Below are 12,470 nucleotides of genomic sequence, written 5' to 3'. Positions count from 1 at the left end.
TGCATGCGGTTTTGGAATATTTGTGACGGGTGGACGCACACCTTGTAGCGGGTGGAAGAAAAGTGGGATGCAATTTCTTCGTAGACCGAGTGAACGTGTTCGGCTTCGTAGCTAGCGCCTTGGGTTTCTGAGGTCGCCATGGTGGTTATTGCATCGATGGGTGAATGGAGCTGTGACTGCAGGGAGGGCTGATGTGCGTGGTGTGGTAGTGGATGAGGGAAGGGCCAATGGGGGGTGGAGGGGGTGCCAAGACGCTATGTGGGCATGCGAGTGTGCGTCTCGAGCGCTGCGTCTTTCATGCTCTGCACTTACATGCTCTCACGATATCATTAGAACATCTCATGTGAAGACTCAGCGTTGAGGAAATTGCTAACTACCTGGCAGGTATCGAAATCTGACCACTACGTCTGGCAAAAGAACAACCACCTGCCCCAGACCGCGATGATATTGAAGCTTGCAATATACGCATCCGTTTTCCTTTTCCGTCCTGATTAAGAGGCGACCTCGCTCATCAAACTACAAATCTCTTTGCTCAAGATGTTGTAGCCTAAGGTTTTGAGCTTTCTGTCGGCTTTTCTTATCATGGAAATCCATGAAGGCTGTACATGCCACTCAAGTTATCGAAATCTAGGCTACGTGCTGTATTCGTCCTTGTCGCCATTCTGCTGGATGCGACGACTTCAGACTTGCGACAACTACAGGGCATGTCGCATCGCATTCATCGTGCCCGCTTCCGCCTTTATTTGGGTCCATGTCAAACGATGGCAAGAGGACAATGGCGGTTGCCGCCGCATCCATTGTTCCTTTGTGGCGGTCATATTGTGGCTTTTAAACTCGCAGTTTCCCGTCATCGATGCCAGTACTTTGTGAACACTATCTTCTTCTTTTCCAAACGTCGGGTCAATTTAGCTATCCTTACCGAAACTCCACATCCAAGATGGCCACTCCCAGGGTATATAGAGCCCCATCAGGCAGTCGACGAAGCGCCCGTATCCCGGCGGCTATAACCGGTTCTCCAGCTAACGCGCGTGTTAGCCTTCGTTCGGACTTGCAGGAGAACCGGGACCGCATAGTATGTTTGTTCCCGAGCTTTATTGTTCTTACTGATCATCGCATAGGCAACACGTATAAGTAAGAGATGGCTTATGCGCGGGCGTGCTAGGCCACCGAGAAGCAAAGGCTTCACAGCTGGTACTAACTGGTGCTATATCAACGCCGCGCTCCAGGCCCTGATGCATCAGCCCCAGTTACTGAACTGGCTTCAAAACCATAATCACCCGGTCAGACGAGGCACTGGTGGCAGTAACATACGTAATGCCTGTCATGCAAATCCTCCACCGTATTTGGGAGCAGCTGCCAGTAATGTGGTGCCAGATTGTACTGGATGCATGATGAGAGAGCTGGTCAACACTTATTGGGCTAACACTCCCAACGCCACAGTCGCCCCCAACATGCCAAGAATACAAGGAATTGCATTGGCTGGGGATGTCGCGCAGTTGGCCGCCAACGGCCAGGATCTAGTCCAGCTGGACTCTAACGACTTTTATCAGGTGATTCTGCAACGCTTACAAGTCGCCAGTGCGTGAGTAAACGCCCATTTGTACATTATTGACATGCATACTTACCAGTTCTAGGACGCAAGAATGGGAAGAAGACTTCCGCGCACTATTTCAGCTCGACAGACAAGAGAACGGCCGATGTATAACATGTGGTCACGAAAGACTCATTGCGAAGATTCCAGAAACAGGTATCCTTCTAAATGTTCCCACGGCCACAACAACTTTCAACGCAGCGCTGTCGAGATTTTTTCAAGAGGACAGAACAATACACTGCGCTATATGTGCAAGCAATACTATCCATCTGGTCACGACCAGTATTCAAGCTGGCCCTCAAATCCTTAAGATCAAACTCGCCATCTTCCAAATGAAAAAGTCAGAAAAGAAAGACAAAAACGGCAATCCGCAGCCTGCTACCGAACACAAGATCAACCACCGCATGGCTCACCCCAACATACTCGACCTAACTCAATATCAAGAGAATGCTCATCTTCCCCTCCGCTACCGGTTATCTAGTGTCATCTCTCACTCTGGCGAAGGAACAGAGACCGCAGGCGGACACTACATCGCGAGTGTTCGCGGCCCTGGCAACCGCATTACTTGTATCTCTGATTCTGTGACGGAGACTTTTACACAGGCTCAATTTGAGGCAAGCCCACAGGTGGCGGGAATATCTCCCCCAGCAAAGGAGGTGTATGTACTTACCTATCTGAGGGATGACGGGAGGTTGCAACGGGAGATGAAAAATCTCGAGTCGACGTTGCATTGATGGGGAGTGATAAGTTCGAATTGGCAGTTTCCCTCTTTTTCAGGTATGCATGTATTGTAGTCACTGCTTTTAATCACCCATGCCGTTACAGCATCGTTATTTTGAGTACGATGGACCAGTCGTGACATCTAAAGCATGTATTCCAGTGCGGTTGCCCGCGCAAGTGGGATCTGCGGGCCCGCCTGCTGAATGACGTCTTCGATCTTGGAGCTGGGAATGTGAAATTGGTCTCTCATCGTCAGTACCAAAAGCACGGCACATGCAGAAACTTTATCATTTCCGACTACGAGGGTGGCGCGTTCTGGCCGCGAAGTGGATGCTCCAAATGAGATGGCTGGAGCCCTGGAGCCTAGAGAGGCCAAAGACACGCTAAATTGCCGCATGAGCTCACGCGACGCGTCAAGCTTCCGGCACTGCGCGATGTGCCAGCAACACATGGAATATGAGTTCATCTCTTATGTGCCTGGAGCTGACAAGAACAACGATAGCAGTGATGAAGAGACGGCAGCGATTCAGTGAGTACCGGGAGGCATCACGACCAGCGATACCAGAATATACCGAATCGTTCATTCCTCTCCAAGAACGCCGGCAGCGTCAGGCGAAACAAGACATCCGCTAGATCCTCGACGTTCAGATATTCGTATCTGTATAGACAATCAGAATGAAAGAGCAACGAGAAGTATTTATTGTCCATCGCCGCTTTCACACTTCCGTTTCCAAATATGGGTGTTTAGCCGGCGGCGCATCACTGGACGATGGCGCTGCATGATTAGATGGAACTTCATCAACCCATATTGCGCCGCGTACTGGATCACGAATTCTCGGTAGAAGAAGCCCTCTGCCGCGTGGCGCTCACGGTTCCTACAAGATTCAGATCGTCTGCAAAGAATCCTAGACGCTTGGCTTTCTGCATCTCACGGCACCTCATACCCAACACGCTTCAACGCATACCACGCCCTCAGACCACCCGCGATGTACATCTCAACGCTCATCACAACTATTCTCTTCGCTACCGCCGCTCTCGCGACTCCATACCCTTGGGCTGCACCACAGGCCAGCATCGCTCCTGCACCCAGCGGAACGCGCAAACACAACCGCACGCATAGCCACAGGCACAAAGAACCGACACCGACGTTCAAAGAGCCATGCAAATGCGCTATGCCGATTGTGCCGATGAACTTGCTCAGCACGAATGAGAAGTGCTTGATGAAGCATGCTGCTGAGATGGGCTGCTACATGAGCTCCAATGGTGGATGCCCGTCGCCGGCGCCTGCTGTAAGTATGAAGCTAGAAGGGAAGGAGGTTCGCTGACGAGTTGTAGTGTGGACTTGGGCCGCTGCCGGGTATTCCCATGCACTAGGCAGCAATGCAAAGAGGTGATGGGGACTATTCATTGGATGTTGTCAGGGAAGCGACTGAGGCGATTGCCAAACGTATCACGCCTCGCCGATGATGCACGGAATTTACTCATGCATATACTTCCCAAAAGACTTCCCAAAGCCCTAGCATCCCCGAATCTTTCGCAGTACATCTTGCTGTCATACGACGTTCCTGGTGACACTACTCAGCCCTCCTTCTCTTTCCCTGAGTCCCACCAACACTACCATCCAATGCCCTCTTGCTAACACCTGCATCTCTAACCACCCTTAGTCTGTCCTTCTTCAATGCCCCAGCATGTCTACCTGCGACTTCTTTGTCTGGACAGCCATTCTCGCCAGGCTCGATCAGCGGCTCGATGTTTGCCTCCCTCAGCAGCGCAGGAACTTCGCTAAGCATGGCTTTGTACCGACCTTTCTCTCGGCACCAAAGGATAAGTGCTGTCAGCGGACCGGCATCCACACCTGTAGGCAACGACTGTAAGCCGTGGGTGAGGGCAAGAAGTGGGTAGTCGATCTTCTCCCATACATCGTAGATCCACCCTTCAGCAGTATAGCTCGAAGTTAGGTCGACAACTGTGGAATCGATGACCGGAGCGGGGGTAAGTGATAGCGTATCCTTCCCGACTTCATCAATGTCCATCTCTTCGGCCTTTACGCAATCCCTCTTCTTGGCAAGCTTAGCTGCACAGGTAATACTGTGTCCCATCTTGATCTCATCGCCCTGAAGTCCTCGTGTCATGATGATGAAATCCCGTATTTGAGTTCCGGTCACGCCCGCCTTCGTCAAACGCTCAGCTGCATGACCCCAGTAGTAGTGCTGTGGAAAGTAGGACAATAACTCCATGATCGTGAACTCGGTGTCGCCAAGGAAGGTTATGTCCACCGTGACGGATGTTGCAACACTCTTGAATGGACAAAACAGATTCTTATCCTTGACTCCATCATCTTGGTTCTGAAGCAATATGATGTGCTTGTTCTCCGATGTAGTCGGGTCCGGCATGGCAAGCATCATCAGCTCGGGAATGGGTAACTTGAGCTTGCGCGTGGAGCGTATTGCGCCCGTTCCTCGCCAGTTCATACCAGGTGTGGGGATGAAGTCCGCGTCAGGGTTGGTCTCTTTGGATGACAGCCAGCGCCACGCATCGCAGATGTCGAAGACCTTGTCCGGACAGTCGCGGGCTTCGTTCCATGGAAAGGTGATGACGGGCGCGAAAGTGTCGGAGCCGACGGGGCTGGTAAGCTCATAGCTGCCAAGTTGCTCGTTCGTAGCATTGGACGGGGCATGGAAGTCTATCTGGCCCTTCCACGGCAAGACCCAATCAACACTGTCGAAGTTGAAAACGTCGGTGTCGCTTCCGTCGCTAAGTTTGAGCATCTCGGGTACCAGTCCGTACTCAGGGTGTAGTTCGCCACCTGGTACATACTTGTGCAAGCCTTGTTGATGAAGTTCTTCGCACGTAAGCGGCATTGGCCCAACTGGTGTGAGCTTGAACGCTTGGCGATACGGATCGAAGGCGATGGGCAAAAGACCAGACCATGATACGTGTTTCCATCCCAACGGGAGTATGAGCTTCTGAACTAGGGTAAAATCTGGCAAGCCGCCGATGATCGGGACGAAGGCTTGATGGAAGAGAAGGCGTGGGTCCATAGAAGGATATGGGTAGCAGGGGTGTGTGCTCCCTCCTGGCGGGTATTGCAACTGCCACGACAGCGAATGGACGGTTGGCAGGCCATCGAAAGGAACCGGATCGGCTTTGATAGGCTCGAGGCTCAACTCTGGCTGGGGTACGGCTTCCGACGCTACCACTGGGGAGAGAACCTTGCGAGCAGCCTTTGGCGCTGTGGCTGGTACATGAAGGCTATCTTGATCAAAGAATGGAAATTAGCGGAAGCACTGATAGCATTAGGGAGTGCAAGACTTACATGATGGCTTGGGCTGTGTGCGCAGTCTGGTACTGCGACGTGTGGCCGTCGGGTTAAGGGACTCTTCAAGTTCGCGAGCCAGCCTCGCATCAGCCCCGGTATCATCCTTGGGAGTCTGGGAGATTATAGGCTTTAACCCGTCATCGTTCGCATTGTCTTCGTCAATAGGAGACTGCGCCGGTACCGAGAACGTATTGGTAGTGTGATTTGCCGTCACTAGGGCAGTTTTAACGTCGTTCTTGGCCTCCTCGAGGGAAGTCTGCCATGATAGCTCCTCTTGCGCAGAGCTAGCTGAAGGGATAGCTCGTGTATAGTTGTGAAACGTCGGCGTTTCTGGGGATGGTAGTCCATGCCAAAGGAGCGGAACGCGGTTCTTCTTGGGCGTGGATGGCGGCTCAGGCTTCCCTACACTTCCGTCCTCGCTGTTGGCGCTAACAGTCTGACTGTATGGCTTCTGGTCGCCGGAGTCACTCTTGCCGTCGAACACGTTGTAGAGACGTGACAATGCTGCGTCGCGTCGTTGATTATGCTTTGCAGTCTCCACCGCCGCAGTACCAGAAGCGCGGCTTTCAACGCGTCGCTGATAGCTTGAATACTCATCGGAGAGATCATCGTGAGCTTCAGGTACGACCTGCGGCGAGTTGACGTTGCCTGCTTATGTGTTAGTATTCAATTCTCGCCCACTTCATGTATCCGCTAAACTCACTAGAGCTAACGTAAGCCTCTCTGCTTGGAGAAGGCGTACGCCACGTATGTCCCATGATTCCGAACGTTGATTGCGTGCTTGCGGTCGAAAGGTGCGGATCGGTGGGAGGAAGCAGCATGCTGGGCGAGTCGAAGTACAGAGACCTCTGTTAGCGTTGCAGCGAGGAAGATGAGTGGTGATAAGAGCGATGATATCAATATGCCAAATGCGGAAGATGAGGATGACGAGAGGTGCTGGCTTCACCTTCACTTCTGGCGCACGGACGCGTCGTTGTGAGCGCTAGCCGCGTGGAAACGGAGGTGACGGCGGCAAACCATAAGAGAAGAGAAACTTTCCCAGTCGCGTTAGATGGTCAGCTAAAGTGTGCGACAGTATATCAAGATGGGAGGAGAAGAATTCGAAACAAGGATGGACGTGAACTTGACAGACGACAAGGTCATCTTGACTTGCTATTACGAGTCAATGTTGATAGACAGCAGTTTGTAGCAGCTGCAATCGAACAAAGCTGAATTAACATCTGCACGTGTCTACCATGTAGTGCCTAATGCGCCAATCGCTGGGCCTTCGCCATCGAAGAATTCCTCATCCAACAGGCTGAGCAGTACCTGTTGACCTACCCACTGTTCTTCAGCCGCAGGCCTGATCCTCTCCGGAGGCAAGACAAAGCCAAAGTCACCGGTGTCGGGCAGTTCAATGGTCATGGAGAACTTGGCGCGACCAATAGTGTACACATGGTCGATAGACGCACCTGTTGTGGGGTACAAAGTTGCTCCGCTAGGGCCGTAGGTGTAGGTAGTCGCATTGGTCGAGTAGTAGGCAATGTTCTCGCTCATCAGGGCAGCTGCCTTGGTCCACATACCGAGCTCTGGAGCGTAGAGAGTCTCCTTGTGGCCGAATGGGTACAGGATCAGCTGGGAGTAGCTGTGCCAGTCAATGTATAGCTTGATACCTTGCTCATCGCGGATCTTGCGGATCAGGTTGTCCATTCCCAGGTTCTCAGGCGTGTCGCGGGGCGCTTCTCCCCTGTATGTCTGCGAGCATGGGTCTGTTGAAGCTCCGCGTGGGTCAGCATCCCAGTTCCTGAGATTATATGTCAGTGCATGCCATACGCATAGGGCAGAAACTTCGCTTACGTCTCCCAGTTGCGGTTCACGTCGCGACCATAGCATGTCTGATTGGCAGCGTTCTCTGGTGGCGGCATACGGTTCTTGCGCCATAGGCGGTCGTCTGTTTGAGAAAAGACGAAGCCTAGCATGTATTAGCAAAGACCAGTGGATCTATCCTTGGCGATGTGACATACCATCGGGGTTGACAAAGGGAAACATGTAGATGTCGTAGTTATCCAGAATGGCTTGGGTGTAGTTGTTGCCTGCCTTGTATTCGTAGGTGAGGGCCTTGGCGATATACTCGATGGTCATAGCAGTGATCCATTCACGAGCGTGAACAGTTCCGTGGTAGATGACCGCAGGCTTTCCTGGACCGTCTTTTCCATAGAGATGAACGCCGAACATGTCGCGCCCCTCAAAAGATGTTCCAGTGCTCGTCCAGTTCGAATTGTCTGGGAACGATTCCTGTAGATCGCGCCACCACGTAATGTGCTAATAATGGCCAGTCAGCTTTGGATCGAATAGCAGTGACACATCACCTACGTCTTCATACGGGTGGTAGCTATCAAACCAAGCGTCTTCTGAACCGTTAGTTTGCCTCTTCCAGGCCTTCTTGACGTGCGATTCCCGGGCGATAGAATCGGCGAGGTTCTCATGCAAGGTTCGGGACTTGAGCCCCAAAGCCTTGAAAGCGTCCAACTGCCCTGGTGCAATAAGAACATCCAGGTTTCCACGAATCTCGTTTAAAGTCTCGTGAGGAACAGCAGCAAGAGCTCGCTTTGCTGCAGCATATTGGGATCCAGTAGCTCGGACGCGATGGACTTGGTACCCATCATATGTACGAGGCTGTGGGCTGCGGATGGTCGCACCTGCAACGAGGGATAGCCAGGCAAGGCTGAGTACGAACTTCATGATGTTGTTCCGCCACGGAAGCGATCAATTGACGAGCGTGAGGTATTCAAGATTGTAGAAGATGGGCTTTATATAGCTGACCATCTTCCTCACCTAGGCGCATTTTAGTTTGCTGGCACCATGATAAGCACAAAGCGTGTTCTTCCAAGCCCTGACCATGGACATTGGCAGCTCAACGTGCGCACGGTGACATGATTGATGTTGCCCAAGAGCCCGGTTAATCATGGATGAGGTGTAATCGGGACGTTTCCCCAAGATGTGGTGGCCTTGACCTGCCAGTTCTGCACTAGACCTGCCATGGCATTCCTGGGCGAGGGGTAGCAACGTCATCTGCGGGCTTACTTTGTTCGTGAGCAAATACGTTATTTCGGTGGAGGTAAGCCGAGCACGTTCTGTCGCGTTGCGTCTACAGGCATAGGTTGCGGCGTAGCAGGCTGGGCGGAGTTGCTGCTCAGGCGGGCTCTAAGGCTGTCCTCCGCAAATTGCCCAAGTGCGACGATGTCAGGGCCAGGAACAATATAGTGAGATCTGAGCATCTCCAGGCAATCATTGTACCGAACGACCCTGCGAACTGGTCGTACTGTAATGCACCGACCCGGATGCCGCAAGGAAATGAGGGCAGAGATTAGTTCGGCTAACCTCTAGATTTAACTTAGCTAACCCTTAATTTATTACGTAAAAGTAACCTAACTTTTACTTAAATTAGCGTATAGCTACTAGCGTACTAGTAATTTAAGCTACTAATTAAGGCCTATATACTTAGTAACTATACTTTTTTACTACTACTTACTACTATACTATACTTTTAAGTAGTACTAGCAGCGTATATACTACTATTAAGATCTTTCTTAGTAATGTTTTAAAGCGTTTAATAATATTAAAATCTAATAATTTAACTTCTAATTATAATATAGAGTAGCTAACTTTAGATCTAACTTAGTTAGATTTAGCTAAATAGAAATATAAAGTAATAATAAAGAGTATATATAAAATAGAAAAACTTAAAGACTAAGTTTATCTAAATAGTACTTAGTTATATTTAGAACTAATAGTAGTATAGAAATTTATTAAGATTTACTAGGTACTTCTACTATGTCTAGCTAGTCTACTCTACCTCTAGGCTATACGCTATACTTATATTTCTTTAAGATATATCTTAGTTAATACTCTCTAGAATAATAAAACTAAGATAGTTACTATAGTCTAAGAAATAATTTACTATCTAGCTAATATTAACTTTAGAACTAAAAAACTACTATATAGATATAAGTTAAGTAAGGTAAAAAGTTCTATATATACTTAGTTAACTCTTAACTAACATAATATAGTTTACTATAAATAATACTAGTATACTTATAAAGTATCTTAAATAAATCTATAGTAAAGTAGTAAGTTAGATTATACTTAGTTCTATCTAAGTCTACTAATATATAATAGTATTATTACGCTAGGTATTTCTTTATAGATTAGGTAAAAAGATAAATAGGTAAGAGCTACTATAAGGTAATTAATAGTATAAATACTAAAAATATAACTTAGATTAATTATAGCTAACTTAAATAAATTACTTCTAGAATATACTTAACTATATAAAGGCTATTAAGAAATATATTAAAGCTAAGAATATAGTTAAGGTCTAGTATAAGTTAGACTAAACTAAGCCTTAACTACCTAACTATAAAACTCTAGAGAAGCCTAGCTTTAGTAATACTCTACTTCTACTATTTCTCTATAACTAATAGCTAGCTAAGTAGCTAGCTACTTAAGAAGTATATAGAAGATTTATCTTAGTTTAATTATAACTAACCTCTATAAGCCTAAAAAGTAGATAAGTAGATAGTATATATTATAGAGAGATCGCTAGAGCTCTCTATATATAAGAATAGTATAAGTATAAATAGAATTAACTTAGTCTATACCTATTCTAATATAATATAAAGAGTCTTAGCTAGTAAAGCTTATATCTAAACTAGTCTAAAGAAGAGTTACTAGTTCTACTAGTTCTACTATAAGGCTAATAATTATAGTAAGTTAAGTATATACTAAGATTAGACTTAGCTAACTTTTATAGCTTATTTAGCTATTCTCTAGAATAATAAGCTATATTATTATATTTCTATTAAGTTTACTAAAGTATCTTTAGCTACTTATAAGAATATAATAATTACCTTATATATATTAATGTAATAATACTTAGTAAAGTCTAAACTAATAAAAGAGTAGTAATAATAAAAAGAAAACTAAAGAAGTAAACTAGAATAATAAAAAGCGTAAGAATAAGAAGAAAAATAAGAAGAAGAATAAGAAGAAACAAAAGTATTATACTAGTAAGGTTTAACTTAGTTAAGTCTAACTAAGTATAGTTAGTTTTAGGTAGTTTCTTAGTTATAGAGATAATATATTACTTCTTTATTTAGGTTTAGAGCTATAGGTATTTATACCTATAGAAAGTTTAGTCTTAAATAAATCTTTATTTTATAGATATAAAGTTTTAGAAGTTATAAGTCTATATACTAGCTAGCGCTTAGGTAGATATATAAGAAACTACTTATCTAGTTCTCTATTACCTTAACTATCTACTCTTCTTATTTCTTTAGGTAGCCTAATATATACTTATAATAATTTAACTAAGTTAAATCTAATTAATACTATAGTAATAACGCTAATAGCTAAGATTATTAAGTCTAATAATAACTAGTAGAATAAAGATATTTACGTTAATACGTCTAAGTCTATACTAACTATACTAATCTAAGAAGATAAGAGTTTATAGCTAGCTATATACTATAATAGTCTAGATAGAACTAAGTTATAACTAGATATATGTTCTTTAATTAGCTATAGCGTATTAGATAATATAGTCTAGAATATTAAAGTATTAAGCTTAATAGAATAGTCTATATTATTATAGTTAGATACTACTAAGTTCTATTTAGATAATCTTACTCTTTAGTAGTATCTCTCTTAGAACTTCTCTTAGAACTTCTAAACTATATTCTTTATGCTGCCTATACTTATCTAACTAAATTTTACTTAGATTAATTCTAACTAACTTAGTAAATCTATATTATCTATTCTTAGTAGAGTATCTACTAATCTAATTATAATTAAGAAAGGTCTATTAAGTTCTAGTTCTAATTTCTTTAATAAAGATAAGAAAGTACTATAGCTAGATACTTCTTAGTCTAGACTAAAGCTTTAAGAAGTAGAAAAGAGCTTAGAATAATAGGCTTATTAGTATAATAGTAGCTAAGTACTAACTTAGTTATATCTTATAGTATAAAATAGTAATAATAAAGCTATATTAGTAGATTCTAACTATAAAAACACTAAGTTGCTTTCTAGACTAAAAGAGTAGAGTATTAAATATAAGCTTAGAGAGAAAGATAAAACTAAGTTAGATCTAGCTTTATCTTAGTCTAATAAAGAGTTATTACTATTTAATAAAGAACACTCTTAGTCTAAGAGAAATAACTCTTAGTCTAAGAGAGATAACTTCTAGTCTAAGAGAGATAACTTTTAGTCTAATTCTAATAATAGACACTAGAGTAAGAGTAATATTAAAGAAGAAGATAAGAAATAGATCTAGAAATTTTTGCTCTTAATAGTAGATATAAGCGTAGACTATTTTTAGTTAAAACTACTTAGTTAATATATATTATTAGAAATATTACTACTACTATTTAACTTACGCCTCTTAGCTACTTAGTATACTATTTCTACCTATAGTAAGCGTATAAGATTATTCTTAGTTTAGTCTAATATTTAGAAAGAATATAGTATCTAGATAGTTTCTCTATATTAAAAGACTATAATATTATATATTTAATAAAAATATTAATAAGTCTAGCGCCTAACTAAAAATATATACTAAGTAGGTATATACTTAGATATATCTTTTATAATCTTAGCTTATAGTCTATAGTTTATATATAAGACTAATAAGACTACTCTAGCTTATATATACGTAGTCTATAAAAAAGATATATATTTAGATTATACTAAGTTTATTCTTATATTAATACTAACGCGTTTATATAGTATAATAATACTAGATTCTTTAAGTAGATATAGTTACTTAGTAACGTGCCTACTAAGTAGATATATAAATTCTCTAGT

The 12,470-nt window shown here is 44.2% G+C and overlaps 2 protein-coding genes across 2 annotated transcripts; both read right to left on the bottom strand.

Annotated features, from left to right (window-relative positions):
* Positions 1-3,885: 3,885 nt before the first annotated feature.
* Positions 3,886-6,451, bottom strand: J4E84_002607 (uncharacterized protein; the record flags this gene model as incomplete). The annotated part of the gene is made up of 3 exons (XM_049385228.1): positions 3,886-5,543; positions 5,628-6,278; positions 6,373-6,451. The coding sequence occupies 3 exons, from the start codon at positions 6,449-6,451 to the stop codon at positions 3,886-3,888; spliced, it is 2,388 nt and encodes a 795-aa protein (XP_049247251.1).
* A 409-nt stretch (positions 6,452-6,860) lies between these two features.
* On the bottom strand, positions 6,861-8,351 carry J4E84_002606 (uncharacterized protein; the record flags this gene model as incomplete). The annotated part of the gene is made up of 4 exons (XM_049385227.1): positions 6,861-7,413; positions 7,467-7,581; positions 7,634-7,931; positions 7,983-8,351. The coding sequence occupies 4 exons, from the start codon at positions 8,349-8,351 to the stop codon at positions 6,861-6,863; spliced, it is 1,335 nt and encodes a 444-aa protein (XP_049247250.1).
* Between the last annotated feature and the right edge of the window lie 4,119 nt (positions 8,352-12,470).

The sequence above is a fragment of the Alternaria hordeiaustralica genome (genome assembly GCF_023758085.1).
Source record: "Alternaria hordeiaustralica strain BMP 2776 chromosome Unknown scaffold_3, whole genome shotgun sequence".
NCBI lineage: Eukaryota > Fungi > Ascomycota > Dothideomycetes > Pleosporales > Pleosporaceae > Alternaria > Alternaria hordeiaustralica.
The sequence above is the reverse complement of the archived record's forward strand: the minus strand, read 5'-3'. Positions and strand labels throughout refer to the sequence as shown.